Source organism: Scatophagus argus, chromosome 12 (assembly GCF_020382885.2).
Source record: "Scatophagus argus isolate fScaArg1 chromosome 12, fScaArg1.pri, whole genome shotgun sequence".
Taxonomy (NCBI): domain Eukaryota; kingdom Metazoa; phylum Chordata; class Actinopteri; family Scatophagidae; genus Scatophagus; species Scatophagus argus.
In genome coordinates this window covers 14,749,504-14,772,336 of record NC_058504.1, presented here as the reverse complement: position 1 = coordinate 14,772,336, position 22,833 = coordinate 14,749,504, and the positions used below count along the sequence as shown (strand labels likewise).

Genomic DNA, 22,833 nt, shown 5'->3' with positions numbered 1-22,833 from the left:
TACTCTGTTTCACTTGCTCAATCTCTTTTCTTTCTTTCTCCCCTTCTGTCCTTTCTTTAATCCCTCTTCTTCCACCCTTTTAGCTGAGACGAATCCTCCTTTCATCCTCTTCTGCAGCGAGGGCCCTGGTGTCTGTTCGCACAAAGCCTGACCATCCCTGACTCCTGGTCAACCCCTTGCCCAATTTATCAAGCAGAGGCCCATGGGCATTCATCACCCCCACCACCTTTCATATCCTGCACCAGCTGAAAGCCACTGTCCCTCCTCTGGCTTCAATGCAGCCATGACACACCCATAAGATTTATAGTGGCATAATTAGTAGCAGTGAAAAAGGCCTGCATGCTTTGGAGGGTCAATCATACTGTATCCCACTCAGAGAAGCTCTGAAAGCCACTCACATCTGCTTCAAAATGGATTGCGCCGCCACCACAGAAGTTGATGAATTAGCCAAAAACAAGAAGCCAAGAAATTCATCAAAGCCAGACAGTGACATCAAAACAATCATACATACTTTGGGTAATTTTAACATACTATTTGTCACCATTCATGGAAGTTAGACCCCGTCATAAATCCTATTTCTCTACAGGGAGGCTGCTGCTGCTGCTCGAGATGAGTAGCTCTGAGTTGAGAACTCCCCCTCAGGACGGGGGTTTCCGAAAACAGCTCGGAGGAGGTCTAAAATAACATGCCTAATAGTTAAACAGTGTTATTGATGTAATCATGCCCTCCCCTCTCGTCCGTCCCACTGTCACTGATATCTCAAGAACAGTGGACTAATTAAAACACTCCTGAAGTTTGTTTTCATTTCGAGCCTCACACAAAAATAAAGTCTTCACTAAACAGCTGGATTCTTTTTCCTTTTTTACCTGCAAAGCCACAAGTTGGGACCCGTTGCCCCAATGTGCACAGGAGAGATGCAAAATCCCCATTCAATCATAAATTACACCTATTATTCATTATGGCTGTTGTGGCTTTCTCTGTGCTCTCTTTCATGTGCATGAAGGCACAGCTCACAGAGAACCTGCCACATCGAACACGTTGGACATCAGTGGACGTACTTTGGCTTCAGCTGACAGAAGGAGGAGGAGGAGGAGATGTGAAGGTGCTAAGCAGTAGCACATTTACTCAACCGGTGTACTTAAGTGCAGTTTTTGAGGTATTTGTACTTTATACTTTTACTTCACTGCAATTCAAAGGGAAATGTTTTGCTTTTTACTCCACTAGGATATATTTATTTCACATAGTTATGATTTTTCATGCAAACCATGTGATCATCTTCTTAAAAAAATGTTCTAAAAGTTAAAATTATAGCAGTAAAAAACAAAAGTAAATACGCACCTGTATATCTTTATTTTCACAGTGTGTGGTGCTTACTCTCCTTTTAATGTAGTTACATAATTACTAAGCAGCAGTGGTTTGTGGAGAGGCGGCAGCTTATTTGGATCAGCACTGGGAAAACAACATTTTGGAGGATTAATGTTGGAGAGGTTTACAAAAGAAAACATCTAAAACACTTTTATAAAACCACCTCTGATGACCCCAAAAGTTCATACAGTTTCTGTACCAGACGCATTTGATACCACACGTCATCGGCATTAGGATTTTTCTTTCTTTCTTTCTTTTTTTTTTTCCTTCCTTGCCAGTAGTACAAGTGGTTAAGCTGATGGTTTGCTGAAGCACATTGCAAACGTTATGCAGAGGGGCGAGGAAGCACCTGCTTCCAACAAGGAGGTGGAGAAAATGCTCTCATGAAAACGTCCAACTGCAGCGGTTGGCACTGACACTTGTGCAAGAGGTTGGATTGCTCTGAGATTTTGCACAGGTTATTTTTATAATCTTGAAGGGGAAACATTCGCTTGATGCTTTGTGGTTTTCCTTTTTTTTTTTTCCCCAGGAGTGTGTTGTGACCAAAAAACAGTCAGAGCAAATTATGGATTGCCTGTATAATGGAGTGTTTGTTACAGTTTATGATAGATTTTCGCATTTGTGTCAGCTTCCATTAATGTTTGAACAATGATGATCTTTCCTTTTGCATCTGTGTCGCATTTTAATGCACCACAAACTGTTGCCAGAGTTTCCTGTCCCTGGATAGGCGATGTGGTTTTATCAGACAGCCTCGGACCGCAATCAGGAGCGCAGCAGCTCTGAGAAGATCCTTCTAGACCTGGATTTGCTCTGTCGGAAGACAGATACAACTTTCTGAGAGAGAAACGCGTAGACACCGGCATCATCAGTGGTAAAAGTTGGACTGAAAGTACAAATTCAGTAAGGAAACTGATGTGCGTAACAAGGAATGCCAGCCAGGCGTGGCTTGTGTTTGAATATCCAATGTGCGTGGGGAGTATGTATATAATAGAGTCTTTCCATCTGATAAACAGAGATATCAAACTGATGATTATAGCAAAGGACGATCAATAAACTGAAAGGACGTCTCTGATTTGGAGCACGGCGCGCTGGGTACGATTTGTGCGTGCATGGACCGGGCTTAAAACTTTTTTTTTTTCACGCCTTGAATCACTGTAGATTTTTAAATGCAGTCGCTTAATTTGACAGCTGTGCACACAATGGCAGAGGTCGGGAGTTTTCTCGGGACAACTGACTTGGATTTACAAAGCTTTCCTGCACTCGGGAATATGCCCCTACCGGAGTCTCCAGTGGGCTTGAATGAGCGGCTGGGGCAGATTGAAGGGAGGCTGCAGCGGGGATCGCCCACGGATTTCGGGCACCTCAAAGGGATCCTGAGGCGGCGGCAGCTCTACTGCAGGACCGGCTTTCAGCTGGAGATATTCCCTAACGGAACTGTGCATGGGACAAGACAGGACCACAGCAGATTTGGTGAGGGCCTTTCTTTGGAATGTACTTTATTTTGAGACATTGAAGACTTTGTCATATAATTTGCGTCTATTTGTAGACAAAAAAATGGGCATATAGTTTGTTTTACCATCCACAGTTAAACTGACAGGGGAAGTCTAAATGAATAGAGATGTACTGTGGCCTCCGATACGAGAGGTGACTTATTATCAGCATTACAAATTATGCAGTTTTTAGTTATTCATATCAGTCACTGCTGTGTAATATGTACATGTATTGTACTATCAATTTAGATCATTTTCACTGCTGTCAGCTGGGTGAAGTGAGTTTAATTAAGAGGTTTTTTCCTGCCACACATCCCCAGTGAATACCCAGTCGTGCGTCACTGTCACCTGGCGCGCAGGGAAGCAGAGCCACACACCTCTTTCTGGCAATCCCCGCTGCGCGTGGGGGGTGGAGGGGGTTGCAGGTGTTTCTCCTCAGCCGCAAACAAGCAGCGCGTGCACGTCCCGCGGTCACACTAACAACGTGCCCGTACACGTGCGCACGCGCGCCGGCAATTCTGCAGATTTGGTCCCCTTGATGCAAATGGAGCGAGGTGCGGCTCGCGCCAGAACGATAAACAAATGAGGTCAGAGGGCAGATACGCGCGTGTCTCGCGCCTCATACCCACGCAGTAATCTCACAGGTGCTGCAGAAAAGAGCGCCAATAATCCGAAGTTAAAGCATGACCAGTGCGGAATTCAGGGAAGGTTCAGTGTTCAGAATTCAGCCAAAACAAGCCGGTTTACAGGGATGGGTGGTCCGCGTGTTTGTTTCTGGCTTCACTTAGCTTCAAAATGCAAGGTCTTTGTCAGAGCTGCGAGGAAGACATGGCTTTGATTAGAGGGATATGAAACACACTCTTCACCCCGCAAAAATTAGAGGGATGTTCTCTGTCATCCTCTGGCATCAGATGAGGTCAGGGTGATGGGGACCAGGTGCCTGTAAGCTGCCCACTGCCAGTCAGCACAGCCAGCTGGATCCTCTCTGACTAACCTCCGCATCACAACAGCCAATAGCTTTTAATTTTACCGGCTGTTTCCCTGCCTTTGAAGTACATGTTCACTTTACTGTCACTTCCTGTGAGTCAGCAGCCCACTAAACAACTTTACCCACATCTCAGCTTCATAAAAGTGACTTCTCGGACTATTAGAAGCCGGTTGGGAAGTTCCAACGGGAGGAGGAATACATTTATAGATACCACAACCTACTAAGATTAAATGAGTGATGTACTATCTTTAGATCTAAAAAAAAAAAAGAGCGCTAGAAAATCAAAGAAATTCTCATCTGGTGTTCCTCTCATCCAGCCCATATATTCATATATTTGTCTTTTCTGCTATGATGAATGAATAAGTGAGAGTTGTGTAGTGAACTTGGACAATTTGCAGAGCGAATTCAGCAGCAAAAATAAAGCTTGTCGCTCACAAAACTTGTTGACTTGTGCACATTTTGACCGGCTTGCTGTCACAACACAACATTTGCTTCTGTGCGTGTTTGTAGGCTTTCCTGACTGGTTTCTGTGCATTGTGTGTGTGTGTGTGTGTGTGTGTGTGTGTGTACTGTGTTTGACCTCAGGTATCCTGGAGTTCATCAGTCTGGCAGTGGGTCTGGTCAGCATCAGAGGGGTGGATGCTGGACTCTACCTCGGCATGAATGAAAAAGGAGAGCTCTATGGGTCGGTGAGTCAAAAAAAAAAATAATAATATCTTCCTTTCATTCACAAGCTCACTCTCATTCACAATAAGTCTGGCACTTGATACACGTCACTTAGTGAACAGAAGATGCTATTTAGCAGCCACGCTCAGAAATTATGCTCTGTTGTTGTTGTTGTTTTCTTTGTTTTGTCTCTGCAAGAGGACCGAGCTCTCAAAATAAAAGTTTTTTGTTATCAAGGTTCCCGTACGTAGTAGATGGGAAAGTCACAGTGAGACATAACAAGCATGTGTTTCTTCTCTCCTCCTACCTTTCCTTCACTGTGCTAACAGACAGTAGATCCGATAAATGCTGATGAACAGAAAAACAACGCTGGCAGCAGCAAAGAAAATGTGAAGGGATTCAAGTAAAAGCAGATTTTGCAGCTTTACAGAGTGAGGCAACCTCTTCATTTAGTTTTGAGATATGCAGAAATATTTACATTTTTTTCCCAAAGTGGACACAAGAACGTTTGCAGTCGCCCTGGATGCGTGGTGTGGACCTCACTGTGGACAACTGGACTCAAGTTTGGACTGCAGTGTTAAATATAGAAAGAAGAAATATCCGATGTTTTTTCCACAGTTAATGTAATATGTAGAGAATATCTTTTTCATCTTGGCTGACATTGGCACAAGTGTGGTTGCTATGTCGACAGAGAGAGAGAGAGAGAGAGGAAACAGAAGAGATAAAGACAATGAAGAGGAAGTATGTGAGGGTTACCTGTATCAGGTGTCCCAGGGCATTACCTGAGGGCCTCTCGGGGATCAGCCCCCCCCCAACTGAGCATTTTGAACAGAGGCTACTTTTAAGCACAGCCATTATGTTGAAAGTGCAGATATTGTTACTGCGTGCTATCAGAGTCTGGCATCCTGGAGCTTTGACCCTGGGGGGGCTGGGGTGGGTGATGGTGGGAGGCAGTGATTTGTGGGGGTGGGGGTAATTGCACACCTTACTGAGTCACCTGATTGACAGAGAGAGCGATGTAGAAAGGGAGCGATGTAGACACGTCTGTCTGAGGCTGAGAGGCCATGAGGTGGAGGGGGGGAGGGTAACAGGTAGAACTGTGCTTCCGTCCCACAACCGCCAGACCTTGACAAGCTTTTGATCCAGTGAGGTTTGTGTGTGTGTGTGTGTGTGTGTATTAGGATGGAGCTGGCCCAGTCATGTGCCCTCGGGGCTGTGTTTACAGACAACAGCTTCACCACACAGCCACAGCCAAGCAGAGCTTGACAGCCAATCAACAAAATTGCTGCTGGAATAAAAAGCGAGACTCTTGCACAAACACTCGCTAGAACTACATCGTGTGTTATTTAAGACAGAGACTGACTGATCACTGTGTAGAGAAGCCACGTCCTCTGAGCCAAACAAAAAAAAAAAAAAAAACACACTGCAAATGAAAGAGTGTCTGGGAAGGAGAGAGGAAGGGAGAATGGTGGATAACAACTGTTTGGGACACCCCAAAGAGGGTGCATGTTTGCACCCTGGTCCTCGGTGATACCCCCTAACTCGACTGAGGTTCAACACTCTTGCAAAGCTGCTGCATGACTGACAGGCTTTTGGCAGGAAAGCAGCTCTGACTCTGATTCTCCTCTCTCTCTCTCACACACACACACACACACACTCAGCCAGCACACTCTCACCTGCTGAACCCGCAGCCATCGCTCATGCTGCGCTGTCAGTGAAGGCAGAGGCTTGCAGAGCTGCACTGTGTGTGTGTGAAGGGAAGATTGCTTGCCCACTTGCTGTTCTTCTTGCATCACAGGGAGGGAAATGACTCTCCATGCACGACGAGAGGTTAACAGGTCTGAGGAATGAGTGTGGGCTGTGAAGTGAAAAGCTGCTCGTAATGACTTCCCCTCTTATGTCATAATGAGCACCTCCCTAAATGACTTTTCTACTGGTTCGTTTCAGATTCCAAGTGCACTTAATGAAATACACAAACTAGTAGAAGACCAGGAAGAGTGGGATTATCCATCTCAGTCTCAGCTACATTAGTCACTGTTGCAAATTTTCATCTTTTTCTCATTCAGTGCTGTGTGAGCAGCGTATGACTGATGCTGTTTTCTCTCCTGCAGAAGAAGCTGACAGCAGAATGTGTGTTCAGGGAGCAGTTTGAGGAGAACTGGTACAACACCTACGCTTCGACTCTGTACAAGCACACAGACACAGGACGCTTCTACTACGTGGCCTTGAACAAGGACGGCTCGCCCAGGGAGGGTGGCAGGACTAAAAAACACCAGAAGCTCACCCATTTCTTACCCAGGCCGGTGGAGATTGAAAAGATCCCTCAGGCGTACAGGGACTTATTCCAGTACAGGTGACCAGAGCTCACACTTGGAGAACAGGTTACAATCGGAGGAACAGAAATTAAAAAAGAGGAGAAAGAGGGTGTTTCAAACCCGGTACAGAACTGTTTACCCTCAACTCCCTCTGAGGTTGCTGTTTTCGTGCCTAAGCCCACTGCCACGCATGTCACAGCACTGACGTGAACATTGTACACGTTCATGGACCTTGCTCCTTTGCGTCTTGAACTTGTGGACTTGTGCCCTCAGAGAGGAGGGAAAATGTTCTTGTAAAAGCCACTGCAGACGTGGACGGGGGAGGCCCGCATGACCGCCCAGCTGTGGGGCGATCAGGACGATCCAATCAGGTGCCGCGTTTTCCCCAATAACCACTTTTTAGAGGTAAATGCTTAGATACTGAAGCGTCATGGAACAACAAGTGGAGTCGTGGCTCGGAAAAAATGAACGGTTGACTATGAGGACACCAAGAAGAGGCTTTCAGGAGCTTCGAATGACAGGAAGCACTGCAGATGCCATGACTGCGTTTACACAGTCATGGCAAATGTAAGAAAGGGCACATTCCACATATGCAGAGATAGTCAGGAGGAGGAGAAGAAAAGTCTGAAATACACAAACTATGTGCTGCATGCATGTTAAGTGACAGGTTGGGATGGTTGGGTCAGGTACTGATGAGTCAGAAGGGAGAACGTCAGAACTGGAGTTTCATCAAGTTGCATTCGGAATGAAAGATGAAAGAAAAGAGGGGAATAAAATCTCTAAACTGAATGTGTGATTAGATGAAAGAGCGCTTACTGCACATCCCCAGTCCCAGCTGAAGGCTCGCTTGTTCTCCCATATCGCCGGAGTCACAGTAATTATCTCTTCATCGCATTTAAATGAAATATCAAGCAGCATCTTGCAGGCATTGTATGCAAAACAAGTGACTAAGATTGGGACAAAAGCACTTCTCTGACTGTCTTTGCTAAGAATAAGTGATGTTTATTTTTAAAGGTTGGTGACTTGTAATGTTCAGACTTACAGGAACATTATTAAAAATGCAAGCAGCCTAGGTGTACATATGGGTGATCCTATTTATGAGATGTACAATATATTTATTTTCTACATATAAAGTATAAATATAAATCTATATATTTATTTATTTCAAAGACTTTATTTTGTAATGAACTTGAAGTTATCTGGACTGTAGACTCTACTGAAATTACACCAAAAAAATGAAAACAAAACACACACACAAAAAAGAAAAAAATCTGCAATGAACACGACAATAAAATTGTCCTGCTATCAAGAACTCATTGTGAGAGATTATTTTTGCTTGGATAAAATTGTGATGTACCAATTAAAACCAAATATAGAATCTATGTGAATGTTGCATTTCTTTTCTGTTACTTTCAGCCACGCGAGCAGTATTCAGTCGGTCGACCACTTTGGTCCGGTCTAAAATATTTCAGCGACTGTTGGATGGATTGCCATAAAGTTTTGTACAGGCATTCATACTCCTCTGAGGACAGATTATATTGGCATTGTTCATCCCAGTTTTTCCTCTAGCTCCCCCATGAGGCTGATGTCTGTGGTTTTCACCTGACAATGAACACACCCATCATAGCGTTGTTAAAAAGTAGCCTTTTTTTTTGTCTGGACTAAAGTGATTTAGGCTTTGCCGATCAAAGATAACAAAAACGCAAGACCATCAGTATGCAGGACGTGCATTATTATTAAGGTATCTTCACTGTAACAGCTTAGAAGCAATGACCAGAGACACTGTGTCCTACTGTCCATAAAGACAGAGAGAAAATAAGGTAAAACATACAGCAGATTTTTTTTCCCAGAGGAGAAAACCAATACAATACCATGCCAATTTGCCCTCATAAACCCTTTACCAAGTAATATGCACAGGCCCTCTCTGTCTCCACAAGGTCTTAGTCAGCCTACATCCACCGTACAAAATCAGATTCCTTATGCAACTGGATCCAGTCTCCTAATTGGCTTTACACATCAGTGTGGATTTAGAGCAGTGATTGGTTGTTCATTGCAGGGGCCTCACAGACTCCACTGTAGTGCTGTCTGCAGTAGGCCTTTTCAATGGACAGAAACAGCTGCCTGCTGCACAGAGAACCAGCAGGGATGTGCTGCAAACCTGGAGCGATGGTAATCTGGGGCTGAGAGCGGATGGGATCAACATTTCAACATCTGCAATAGTTGTAATGTTTCTCCACTGGCAGATATCTGTAAGCTGTGAGAGCAAGCTCCCCTGGGGGGAGGGAATGGAAAAGTCAAAGACATGCAGGGGAAAACCCTGGCAGACTGAGAAATGAAAACAATACCACGAGAGGGAAAAATAGATGAAAGATTGAAAGAAGAACAGAATGGGACAAAAGGCCCTCAGTACTGTGGGTGTCAAATGCAGGGACAGTGTGTAGAGATGTATTAGCTATATGCTTTCTATTTCTCAACACAATAGTTCTAAGCTTTTGGTAAATATGCTTTACTTACACACCAAGAAGTAGATGCAAAGATTGATAGCATTCTCTCTGGTAGATATGAGGCTGGAGCCAGACACCAGTTAGCTTAGCTTAGCATAAAGAATGAAAAATGGGGGAAAACCGCTTTTCTCCCTGCGTCTGGAGATAAAATAAACCTCAAAAGCTCACAACTAAACACGTTTTCACTTGTTTTAATCTTGTACAAAAACTGAAGTGTTAAAAAAAAAAAAAGTCAAGTCATGGTTTTACAGGGGGTGATGTAGTTCTTGGCTGAGCACAGTGGTCTTTGTGAAATCTTCATTGGTTGTCTGGCAAAGAAGTATGATTTTGTTACAACCCCGATTTCAAATAGAGATGGGATGCTGCGTAAATGGAAATAAAAACAGAATGCAATAAAACATATTACTTTATTTGTTCAATATAATGTCTGTTTTCAATTGAGTGCACATCAGAAAGGATTAGTAAATTACATTGCATTCTGTTTTATTCGTCCCACATACCACACAATTTTTTTTAATTCAGGGTTGGACTTTGGACGGAGTCAGGCTTACTGGTTCCCCATTTCTAGTTTTTATGCTAAATGCTAAGCTCGGCTAACCAGCTGCTGGCTGTAGCTTTATGTTGGCCAGACAGACATTAGAGTGGCGTGAATCTAATCTCATTTAACTCTTGGCAAGAAAGCAAAAAGGTGCATTACGAAAAAACTCTTCATTCAATTTTACACAAAATCACAATTTCCTGTTTTACCCATTGTATGACTCAACAGGGAGCCTGAATAAATTTGTCGGTATTACCTTTACAGCCTCACAGGTGTCAAATATCAGAATTGGTGTGCATGCTGGCCAATAAGTAAATGGAATCCAGAAACACCAAATATAAGTTTGAGCTCACTTAGAAATAATGTTTTATGGACAGTCCTTCAGAGGACTTCAGTCCTTCAGAGGACTGAAACCTGAAATTTTACTGTTCAAATCTGACACAATTCTTTTATATTCAAGTGTCTTAAAAAGGCATAGAATACCCCCTAAATACAGGCAATATTTTGTTAACAGATTTTTTTTACCCAAATATCTATATTGGTATAATAAGTATTATCATATGTTACGTATCTCTTACCAACATCCCCGTTTATAAACTCAGTCAGTGCAAAGGAATGCACTACAAATCATTTCAGTCCCAAAAAACAAATGACTCAAATACAAGAACTGCTCACCCTTTTGGTCACTTTATTAAGTGTTATATTAAATACTTAATCAAGATAATAGCAGATCAGATCCATGGCAAATCATGTCGGTGTATTTGATAACATAAGAACATTCTTAAAAGGAGGGCCAAAAAGTTTTTCTACATTTATGAAATACACCTTGTGCAAACACAGGAGCCAACTAGAGACAACAGGCATCTCTTCAGGAGAAATGTACATATTCCTCATGAACAACAGCTACACCAGTTTAAGCATTTAGAAGCAAAAATGTGCCAAAGTAGATTACAGGTAGTCTGGGGGGCCTGCCTGGTGAGACTACAGTGTCCAGAAGGCATTTCTCACAAAGCAGAAGACACAGATGAGCCAGGCAGTTCTTTCTTTACTCTACCAAATCCAGCATGAAACGCACATTTCAAACTTTGACAGGCAAGTGAATGGAAAAGGTTTGGGCCCTGTGACACCCGGCTGAACTGGCTGTGCTTTGTGAGACCCAGTCGCTCGCCCAACGCTTGGGATCAACACAAGTGGAACATAAACAATGAACAGGACGCACAGTGCTATGCTAGACAACACGTGACAATGAGAATGATGTTACAAAAAGGTCATAGGAAGCGGCAGGCAGTTTTGAACAACACAAGCATTCCTTTATCATGTTCAGCGACAACTAATGTAAACACTTAAAAGCGTAATAGAAAAGAATTTCAACAAATCTCAACTCTGAGAACTTTACAGTGCTCTTTTTTTTTAGGAAATGAATGTAAGGCCATTTTTTTTTCTGTTTTTGTTGACTTATCAATTTCTTCCATCTCCTAAAAAGAGTAGGACTTTGCAGAGCCATCAAGGGTCTGCTTTGCTAAATATTGGTGAAGGAATCTACCGGGGATATTAATCATGTAGAGCTTTACATTATAGAGTCCTGTCACCAATGACACTGGTCCCACTCAGGTTTAGTTAGGCATTTAAAACAGTATAAAAAACTGAGTTTAAATAATGAGGACACCCTCTTTTAAGGGGAGAACAATACAATGCTTAAAAGCATTGGGGTAGAACTTTTTTGTCTTTAAATACAAGTAAAATGAAGATATAGAACTTGAATAACATTAAGGCAGTATATACATTTTTTTTTTTCTGTTGAAATTCCTACTGCACTCCTTTCACACAGTTATTTATACATTATATTCCACCTTCTCTCAGTGAACTACAGAATAAAGAACTGAGAGTCTATCCCACTTGAGGCCCCAGCAGACAGCAGCCTAGACTCAAAACCATTCCACCATCTGATTGGTGTACCAGTTTGCTTCAAGGGGTCTCACAGTGCATTTGTTACAGAGAACTAGGCCTCACTCGCATTGGGCCACTGGGAGCCGGCTAGCTGAGTGGGCGCGGGGATGGGGGGTGTGGGTGGGGGTGGGGGAGAGTCCGTCTGACCTACAGACCCTTGGAGGGCCCACCAGGATTCTTGCCCATGCCTTGATGGGAGCCCAGGCCATGAAGCTGTTGGTAAAGCCCAAGCAACTCCATCTGGCTGAGCCCACTGCCTCCCAGCAAGCCGTTCTGCAGGGCCAGCTGATTCAGGTAGGAAGCCTGGTTAGCCATGGCCAGCTGCTGCTCCTGCATCTTCCTGTTGGTGACCAGCTTCTGCACGAGCATCATCAGCTGGGTGGAAACAAACATAAAGAGACAGTTCAAATAACTACAAGATTACTACTGTAGTCGAGTAAAGACTTGCAGAACAACAAGACTTCACATGTCCAAAGCACATGCAAAGATAACAGACAAGAAAAAAACAAAGTATATACAATGAAAACTGGCCAAACATGAAAAAAACCTTCACTAAGGTGTAATGTCATGACTTATTGAATTACTGAACTCAGTGCAAGACAACAAATGCTATGCGCACAAAAAAAGCAGGTCATTGTAAGAAATCGGGTTAAGGCGGGACATTAAAGAAGAGTTTACACACTCTGCAGTAACCCGATTCTTATCTCATATTTACATGCAGCTGGTAATAAAGTTCTCCCCAGTCCTCTGCCAATATTTTGTGTAAATGTAGTACAGCACATCAGCACTACAGCTTGATGTTAGAGGTCAATTATGGTGCTGCTAAGTGATGTAAGTCAAGGTTTTAAAAAAAAAAAAAAAGGTGCTTTTAAGGGGTCACACTGAGCTTCCTGCTTTAAGTAGTTAAATAGTTAAAGACAGAAAAGAAAAAAAATGATTGTATCAGTGTCACAATCTAATTTTCAATTTCTGTGGGTACATTTACTCAGCCAGGACTGGGCAAGACAACCCTGTGACATGCAACTAGACATTTTAGATGAACAAATACTTCTGCCTGCTTGGTCAGGATGTTCACATTAAATTTTCTAGTGTGTGCATTTCTCCTTTAAGCACTGTTAATAAAATTTTTTCCCCATATGGCCCAGTTGTATCTTTTTTCAAAACAGCCTTGTCTGCTGCTATAATGCTCACAGCAGATACTGTCATTCAGCTAGCATCTATGGTGGCTTGTAGGCTGCAGACTTCTTACCGTCTGCTGCCTGGAGAGGACATCCCTGTAGACGGCTTCCCTGCGCTTGAGCTCCAGCTCCACGCTCGCCTGTCGACCCAGAGCCACAGACTGGACCTGATTCTCTGTGAGTGACGGGTTCTCCTTCCACTGTGGGGAGACAGGACAGCTCACACACACTGACCTCAGCCACCATCACAGCTAGAGGGGTGACTTTGTCAAAAGAACTTCTTTTGACAAATCAAGCTGTGTCACTTACCACTCTGCCGATAGTATCCTCCAGTGACTCCCGTGGCAAAGACTTCAATGCGTTAGTCGCTTCAATGACTTTCTGTCGCCCCTGGTTTATCAGGTCCTGAACGCAAACGAAAGAGACGAAAAGCATGAAACGCAGCGCTAATCTGCCAGTGTTGGGAAAATATTTACAGTACCACAATAGAGTAATGCTTAGCTCCCATCGTTTTTTACGTAAGCCTTTACTTCATAATTGAAAAGGCCAAATTGTGTAATATGATACATACATGATTGTGAAATGTCACTTGCACTGCACTGGGTTGCATTCATATACACAATTAAAGTTAAAAGTTACAGGAGTACAGCTGTTTAACAACCATTTTTTCATGATTAATTCTTCGCTGTATGATATGTGTTTTATACAAATAAAAGCTAATCATGCCCTGTGTACACTGGACATATCGATTAACGCTGTGTGTTCATTAATGCATCTTAAGATTTTAAGATTAAAAACTGTTGACATGGTCCATTTTAATGGAGGATGCAACACTCACTAAGTTATTGAATCAGACTCTGAGTCTGCTCTCAAAGATACAGATCATTTTTCACATAAGAAAGAAGTGAAGGCAGCACATCATTATCACACCAATTTCACTTCTTTATTGATAAACACAAGCTGCCTCTTGGAAATTCTGTCCTCTACCTCAGTCATATGTGGCACCGTGTATAAATAGCTGCTCCCCCAGACATGGAGTATTATGAACTGTTGGGTGGAGGAGTGGGGCAGAGCCGGGCACGTCGGCTACTAGACTTTGTCACAATTAGCAGTGGGGTCTGAGGAATGTGGGGCGCCATGCTGTGGGGGGAAAGAGAGAGGGGGGAGTGAGGGGCAGGAGCGGGGGCATGTGGAGCTCATTACTTACCTCCAGCTGCTGGTTGGACATGGAGGCCAAAGCTGCCACGTTGTAGGAGAAGTAGCCAGAGGAGCCTATGTCCATCTGGGCATAAGGTGACGGGTAGTTGGTCCTCATGGACACACCCTGAATGATAAAAGACAGAGACAGAGGGAGCAGAGTGAGAAACAGGATTAGCACACATCATTTGGGCAGGTGTTAACAGCTACCAAGACCAAGATGGGAGAGATCATCACGCTGAGTTAGTAATCAACTCTTCACACATATAACTTGTCTGACTCTCCAAGAGTCATAAGATGCCTGGTATCAGCCTGCTCCTCTTGCTTTCAATGCGTGTGAGAGAAGTGACCTGAAGTAAACAGTCTTGTCCCAGTAAAGGCAAGCAGGATGCCGATGTTTGTGTGTAATTGAGCCTCTGCTGCAGATGGTTTTCCTGTGCCCTGTAATCTGGCCATCCGGTATGTTGGGGTGTGTGTACATGCGTGCGTGTGTGTGTGTGTGTGTTGGGGCCAGTGCGGGCCTTTGGACCTGGTCAGAGACAGGTGTTCAGGCTTAAACAGTACAAAACCACAAAACAACCACAACACACATGAACGCATGCACGCATGCACGCACACACACACACACACACACACACACACACAAAACACTCTTCACATTTACTGTTAACAAGCAGCCATCCTTTGACTTCAGCTGCATCCTCACATATTCTTCAGTCTTCATACATCAGACAGACAGAGAATCTAGACTCAACTTCACTTCCAAAAGTCAGTGTCTGAAATCTAAATTTATGACATGAGCCTCTCTAAGTTCTGTACCGAGCTGAAGTCATCCCAGAGAGGCTGAAGGCTACTGGGTTCAGTTTGGTTTTGGGCGCCTGATCATGTTCTCACAGTTTTTCCCATTTCCTGAGTTGCAAATCTGATATTCATACACATAGACTTTCCTGGCCACCACCGGTGAACCCTTAAGTTGTGAAGACATTAGCAGAGGCAGTTTTTTACGTTCCAGTTGTTTCTCCTATAAAGCTCAGAGTACACAACGTGGTACTGAACAGCCTCTCGTGGATGAAAGAGGCTACCTGTGCATCTAGCGTGTGGCAGACTGCAACGATGCGAACACAATTGAAATCCTCACATTCGACCTCAGCACTACTGTTTTGCCTGCGAATCGGAACCCTCTGTTCTCTTGAAAAGCAGAGGGGCTCTGAGGGAAAAGCCGCTTAAGGCACACAGAGGGCAGAGGAGGGAGACTGTGCTGGAAAAATAATCATTAGAGAGAATTAGAATCTAGGATTACACAGGGGGGGAAGAAGAGACCTGCTCCCGCTTTCTTACAACAGCAACCCCCCCGCCCCCCTAATACGATTCTCAAAAATCACTAATTCACTAATTGCTCATTGATTTGTCCTCCAAGAAAGAAGAGAAGGAAGAAGAGCAAGAGGAGGGAAAAATGAGAGAAGTGCAGGAAACAGAAAGAGCAAAGTGAAGAGTGTAACACAGACACAGGTAGGGACAGGTATCTTTAAGATATGGCACTACATCTCTTAGTGATCCTGCTCATCAATCCAGGGCTTATGGGTACTCGTATCATTTCTTTTTGTATATTTTAAGAGAAAAACAAAACAAGACATGAATTAATAGTAATTAACATATATTATAATAATGTAATAACCTTCCATCAGTCCAGAGTGAGTGTCCAAAGACTCATCCGAGTTCTCTTTACACTTTGGATGACGCTCCGACCATTTCAGACTCAGTCTATGAACACACCCATATTTATAGCTAAACAATCAGCTGAATAATGGTTACCTTTCATCCCTAACCCATGTTTGTGTAATTCAGCCGACTATGCGCAACCACTAGGCTACTAGCATACATAACATATTTGAGGAGGATGGGACAACAAGAAACAAACTACGAGCTCGGCAGTCAAAAAGTGCACTTCTTTGCCTGCCGGTGTCGTACTTTTGTTCGATGTCGTCAAAGATTCCTCATGTTTCAGTCACTGTGGTCTTAAATAATTAAGTCATGTGGTCCATTTAACACCTGGCTGCAGCACCTATGTACCAATGTGAACACAGTAAGTAGCTTGGACAACCTCTCAGTGATTTGTATAGCAGCTCACTAGCCTGATGATGGGCCAAAATGCCAATCACAGACATGGGGAGGGGGCTGTCATCCGCTTACACTAAGTGATGAAAGGATTGTACAGATCCAGATCCATCACCAACTCACACATCTTGACAAAAAAGCGCAGGGGCCTCTCTTAGCTCACCTTGCACTTTGATGTCAACGATTAGGAAAACGATAAATATAAGGTCTAAGAGTTCTATATGTGTGTGTGCCTTTGATTTTGAAACTAGTAGATATGCCAAGATGTAGGATGCATGTTTGTGTTTTGTATTTCTCTTTGCCTACCTTTTTCTCTGCTTCATACTCGGCCCAGGCAGCCTTACGTTCCTCCTCGCTCAGTTCTTCCTCCTCCTTGTGGTCCAGCAAGGAGTCGTGTTCGTGATAACACACGATTTGGTCCTTACTGTTCTGCAGCATCTCAGCCAAGAAGGGATCCTACAGCAGGTAAGATGACAAAGATACCAAGGTTCACAATGGTTTTAAAAGCCATGATTAGAGGGGAGAATTGACTGATAATGAATTGTATGTTGTGTCACTTTAAATTTTAAACCAAAATAATGAAATAAAACAGTGACCGCAGACCTGTATTGAATACACAGAAAAAATAAACACAAGGCTAGACGGAATGAAACTGGATCCCCAAAAGGAGGAGAGAAGTGAGCAGCAAAAAACTACGCAAAAACCTGTTTTTGAAAGTGACAAATAAAATAGAAGAAACAGGTAAGTGCATACAGACCCACCAACCTCCAACACTTGGGTCCTGGACCTGATTGTGCTCTCCATCAACATGCTTACCAACCATCACAAAATCAGGCCACCCCTGAACAACCAGGCATTTTGAAGTAGCGGCACAGCTTGCAGTTCCACTAGTGCTTTACTCTCTAATTAGGACATAAAAGCACAGAAGAGCCTACTGGCCTGACTCAGATACAAGGCATCCATTGTGGTCTACTATGCCAAAATAGGGGAGAACATGGTCAAATAAAGGTCACAGAAGATACCAGCACAGACACTTATGTTGGCACTGGTATAGACACAACATGGTTAATGACTACACCTTATGCCAAAGCCCAAACTTGATTCAGTGGTGACGTGAAGGGCGGCATCGTAGAGGATCATCTGGGCAAGCTGTTACAGTTCTGTTTTGCTCTCCAGTCTGAAGGAGGAGAAGAGGGGCAGGTACTTCTAACTATAACACAAAAACAAAAGCAACCCCCAGCATCATGGAATTATGAATTCTTACTGTCTGAAAATGACAAATATCGAATTCCTGAAATATTCTGCTATTTGATTCTTAAATAAAAAAAGTTTAGCTGAGTTATTTTTAAGTCACTCACAACGACAGCCAACAGCCATAGACCACAACAAAACTTGCCCAATAGAAACTGTCATACAGTGGGGAAAAAAAGCTTGGCTAAAGGAAAAAAAATGAATTCAGGAATGTTTTTATTTTGCTGTTAATACTGTTTATTATAGTTAACTATACAAGTTTATATGGAGAAAAACACTGCAACAGTAGAAAGTCAGTGCAGGTTTTATTCAAATGCATGAAAGAGGAGCACTTTTGACTATCATCCAGGTAACGAGTCAGTGGAGCTGCAGGTCAAATGACAGTACATGATGCTCCCAGTGGAACCCAGTACATTCTGGGATATCTAAGTAATCCTCACCAGCAATGGCTCCAGGGTGGTCCGGTCCACTGCCAATCCTGGAGCACTCTGTGTGTGCGAGTGTATGTGTCCCAGGCCAGCACTAATGATTGCAGGTAAACTGACCTTGGCTGTTGTGAACCTTAAGGAGTGCATGGTAGAGCCTATCGCTTTACTGCAGGGGAGGAGAGAAAACCAGATACACTGGGTGGGCAGATGCTCAGAGAGGAAGATGTAAATTACCCCACTCAACTATTTTTCTCCCCTCTGACAAAAAAATGTGGGGATCAGGGTGAGCATTTCTAGAGGATGATATTGGGGAAGGAATTTGGACATTTGGCATCACACTGTGTGTTTGTGTGTTCAGATGTAGTAATGGAGGAGGCTGTTCACATCTGAGGATAAGACTGTAAACCAAAGAATCTCAACGGATTCAGCCTCAACGAGGGCCTAATAAGCTGCTGTCGTGATTCTAAACAGCACTTTCGTGCCTTTTATTCAACATAAGGGTCTGCAAAATGTGCCATTCATGTAAGCAAGCTCTAAGCTGGAAGTCTTGGTTTCAGCTCTCTGCTAAACAAAGCAAAGGGTCGGCCGGAGGTGGGGGGGGGGGGGGGTGTAAGAATTGGTATACTAATCGCACAAAGCATCCAACATGCATAACATTTACTACTGTATGAAACTCTTTTCATTATTTCCATTGCTCTGAGAAAACAATTTATGCCTCCTGAAGCCAAGTTCTTGTACATGTATATCTTGTGAAAATGGCTAACCTGCCAGCAGTTCATAAATGATGTAAAGCAGTTTTTAAACTCGGCAGCTCTCACATCAGAAAGATGAAAACTTGGGAGTCGATATAAAGTAGGCCTCATGTAGACTTTACAACTTGGCACAGGCACCAACACGTACCAATAGACTTGAGGTGGCGCTTAACTGTAAAAGGTCTGATGCAATTAAACACCCGCTTGCATTAATAGCTCTGGGTTCTATGCAGGCAGGAGTTTTGGCCACATTATCAGATATTTTCTCAAGCTGAGAACATTTTCAACCATGTTAACCCAATTTCCTGCACCTAAACGGCCACTTAGTGTGTCAAGAATTCTTTGAAATGCTTCCACAGTCATTGTTTTACTTTATTTCTGTCATTGCAGTAACAGTAAACCTCTACTTAACTGTGAAAAACACCACAGAGGAGGACTTGAAAGAAAATGAGGAAAGAAAAAGGAAAAGACATAAATTAAGAGGAAAATAACCCCTTAAAAGTGGCAAAGTTCTGCAGTCCAACTATAGCAAGTAGTTTCTTGAGCTGTCATGTAGTTTTTGAATGTATTAAATGTGGTTGTGTCTGCCATAAACTGCAACGCGCAGGTGCATTAACCACAGCAACAGAGGGAGCCAGGACAGGATCCCAGCAGCAGCAATGAAAGCGGTTGAGAGATTTGTAATACCTAAACAGAGCCAGTCAAAGCTCTCCTCTTTCCTCCAGATGCACGCAAGTGATACACATAACCTTACCGGCCTGCTCTAAACAGCTTCTCTGCAGAAACACACTTAACTACGGGCACTGTGCCTGACATCAGGAGCCCACCCCTGCCCTCAGGACCATGTTGTCCTTACAACCTACAGGGTCTACTCAAGTCAAAGAGTTTTTCTAACCGTCAGTCAATTAACCAAGAAATAAAATCGCATATGTCACAAAGGGCTAAACAAGGACAATAAACATACCACATTCCTATAAAAACAAACCCCAGCCAGAAGCAGTTGGGGGTGTATTTCCACAAGAGCTTGCTACAAGGGCCAGCCAGCTGGACTTGGAGGAGCAGACCAAGATGGATTCACCAGAAGTCAATTAGAGAATGATGGTCGAACTCTACCTGGCAGCAAACAAAACAAAAAATGACAAAATGGTATCTGTATGAATCTATGAGAAGCAGGCTGTGCACCAGTTGTAGCAGCTGACCACAGAGTGTCAGAGTTGCTCATTTTAAATCTGATGTAAAGGGCTGTTCTCCACTGGATTGGCTTTCATTTGCCAGGCTTGGTCGTTTCTCAAGAAATGTCACACATGTGGTTTTGTAAGATGTATTGTCCAACCATGTTGGACATCAAAAGGGTTTAGAGAAAGTGTAAAGAAAGAAAAGAGAAAGCTTGAGAGTGAAGTTCAAATTCTGGCCAATCTCAGCATGAATTGGGAGTTTCAGACTGTCAGTGTCAGACCCCACTTGGACACTGGAAATGTGTGGAGTTTTGAAAAAGTTTGATCTTCTGATCAACAGTTAGACTGGCACCTTGATACCTTCTAGCCAAATTTAGGCTATCTGTGTATGGTCTCAGCTGGCTGAGGCATCAGCAGTATTTTGTGCATATCTCAGTTTTGATTATCATGTCCTGCATTTCCTGCACACTGACAATGAAGCCTAACCAATGAGTAACACAAACAGTAAAAAAATTTACCAGCCATCTTATCGTTGAACTTCAGAAACTCATCACACAAGGCATCAACATCTCCAAACTTTAGTATCAACCAACCAGAGAGCAGCAAATTAAGACTCTTACTTAAGGCTCTTGCTTCTTCTCACCTGCAACAGCTCTGTCTCGTGCTGTTGCTATCATTAGTGTTCTCTCCACCTGCAAGGCAACAAGCATGGGCATGTTTTCTGAAAGCTGGCAAAAAGCATTCTGGAAGTATGAAAAACCACTTAACCGAGTTGATACAGAGGGGGCAAGCTGAGGGCGGGTACATCAAGATTTTTTTTATATATACATGGAAATAATTTACAAAAATTTTATCACCAAGTAATCCCACTGAACATCACTGACTGATATACACTATATACACAATATACACTATACACTTTCAGGGGTTGGGTTAGGCACCTTACTTCCATTGAGGAGAAATCTTAACACTAACAGTTTGGGGAAGGCCCTTTTCTGTTCCTGCATGACTGTGCCCCAGTGCACAAAGCAAAGTCCATAAAGACATGGTTGGATGAGTTTGGAGTGGAAGAGATTGATTGGCCCGCATAGAGTCCTAACCTTAACAACATCAAACACCTTTGGGATAAACTGGAATGAAGACTGCTAGCCAGACCCTTTTGTCCAACATTAGTGCCTCATTTCACAAATGAAGGGCAAAAATTCCCACAGAAACACCACAAAATCTTGTAGAAAGCCTTCCAAGAAGAGTGGAAGCAGTTATAGCTGCAAAGCTGAGTATTTAGAATGCAAAGTCACTGAAGTCTCTGTAGGTGTAATTGGTCAGGTGCCCCAATTCTTTTGTTTATATAGTGTATATTTCTTACAGTGTTCATGGAGGGTTTTCCCCTCAAGGTCAACTTGACATCCTACCCCTAATGAGACAAGCATGGTGTTGCTTATTGCTCCAGTTTGCTCCTGTCTGTACTGATGCTCGAGTGCAACCTCCCCCATGGCCTTTCAGTGTACCTGACAGAGCCTAATGACCACTGCAGCCATCACCTGCTGAGGGCACATACAGTGAGGTACGCCCACAGCCTGCCAGCTTGCCAGACGGTGTACAATGCAGCAGAACTTGCAAAGAATGCTGGAGAGTTGTATAAAAAAAAGACCATGTTCAGTTCCCATTGTACTTGCGGTCACATGCAAGACAGAAAAGATGAGTGTGATGAACAGGAAATAGGTGAGGGTGTCTCATGATGGGTGGGTGGGGAGCCAAAACCTCATGTCTGGGCTGTAAGGATCTTCTTTGTCATTAGGGGGAAGCGCCCCTACTTCCTTTGTCTCCAATTAGTTTCTCTGAAGAGCGCAGACACATCTTTAAGAGAGGGGTTTAAGTAATGACCATTCATCATGTAAGGTAAGCCAGAGGGAGAAGAAGAAAAACAACTTTACTGAGCTTGCTTTGAACATTCGGAGGCAGAGTGGCAAGTCAGGGCAACAGATGGTTGCTATGATGGTGAGGAAAAGACAGGGTGTGGTAATGGTGGACGGGGAAGAGAGTGAGGACATCAATAAGAACAAAGGAGAGGAAAGTGGAAATGAAGGTGGAGGTAGGTGGGAGCGATAGCAGAGACATGACAACTCTGTGATGAACCTTTCCCTACAACAGAGCTTTACACAACTAAAAGATGATGCAAAATTAATACAAACTCAGCTCCTTCAGAATAAATATCAACTACTGCCTCTGTGGTCTGTGTGACCCAAGTGTCTAAGTCTTATGCCCTCTCTGGCTGAGAAAATAACTTTTCCTAGTGTGAACAGTTTAGGAGAATAAGTACAAAACTCCCTCTGCAGTGGCTCAAATCGCTCTCTCTTTCTGTGAAGAGCGTTGTTGGCTGAAAGTGATGGAGGGCGTCTGACTCATCTTCACATCATTCCAGATGGCAAATTCCTTCCGTAATACTGCAAGTCCTGCTGCCACATCACAGTTAGCCCCCTAGCCAAAACAGGTCGGCTTGTTAAAGAGTTTGTCAGCCTCTCCGTCTTTAATACTGTGTCACATAAATGTCACTGGGCTCATTAAAGATCGTACACATCTGAAAGGCCGCAGCTCAATGAACATATATTTCCTTTTCAAATCTCCAACTACGCTCCGCTGCACTGTCAAAGGACTACTCCTAGTTTAGAGAAATATAGAAGGTGAGAGGAATATCATTTGCCGGATGAGTAGATTTCATGCAGTGCTTCCACCTGTTCGTACCCATGAAGGGAACAGCGATAAAGATCTTTCAAATTTTCCATTAATGTGCTCTGAAAGGCCTCTCAACTGTCCAGTGAAAGAGCAAGCAACTTGAATATGCAATGTTTCTTTTATCCATTCTGTTTACAGATTTCTGTGCAGTAACCCAGGTCAAATCAAAACAAAGAGGTAAAACCACTCAA

The 22,833-nt window shown here is 43.4% G+C and overlaps 2 protein-coding genes across 2 annotated transcripts in view; one reads left to right on the top strand and one right to left on the bottom strand.

The window, feature by feature from the left end:
- The first annotated feature begins 1,374 nt into the window (after window positions 1-1,374).
- Window positions 1,375-8,206, top strand: fgf16 (fibroblast growth factor 16). The gene is made up of 3 exons (XM_046405988.1): window positions 1,375-2,835; window positions 4,429-4,532; window positions 6,621-8,206. The coding sequence occupies exons 1-3, from the start codon at window positions 2,532-2,534 to the stop codon at window positions 6,864-6,866; spliced, it is 654 nt and encodes a 217-aa protein (XP_046261944.1). The 5' UTR covers window positions 1,375-2,531; the 3' UTR covers window positions 6,867-8,206.
- A 2,331-nt stretch (window positions 8,207-10,537) lies between these two features.
- atrx (ATRX chromatin remodeler) overlaps window positions 10,538-22,833 on the bottom strand; it is a 28,963-nt gene continuing 16,667 nt past the window's right edge. The window contains exons 30-34 of the mRNA XM_046405986.1: window positions 16,610-16,759; window positions 14,199-14,315; window positions 13,301-13,396; window positions 13,063-13,191; window positions 10,538-12,188 (exon numbers count right to left, since the gene is read on the bottom strand). Coding sequence (XP_046261942.1) covers window positions 11,961-12,188; window positions 13,063-13,191; window positions 13,301-13,396; window positions 14,199-14,315; window positions 16,610-16,759 — 720 coding nt within the window. The 3' untranslated portion in view covers window positions 10,538-11,960. The remainder of the gene's footprint in view (window positions 12,189-13,062; window positions 13,192-13,300; window positions 13,397-14,198; window positions 14,316-16,609; window positions 16,760-22,833) is intronic.

Bases quoted from the DNA above. Each gene is read 5' to 3' on its own strand.
- fgf16 (XM_046405988.1), top strand. From the start codon at position 2,532: ATGCAGTCGCTTAATTTGACAGCTGTGCACACAATGGCAGAGGTCGGG. The intron at 2,836-4,428 runs GTGAGGGCCTTT...GTTTGACCTCAG, and splicing joins ACAGGACCACAGCAGATTTG to GTATCCTGGAGTTCATCAGT. The intron at 4,533-6,620 runs GTGAGTCAAAAA...TCTCTCCTGCAG, and splicing joins AAGGAGAGCTCTATGGGTCG to AAGAAGCTGACAGCAGAATG.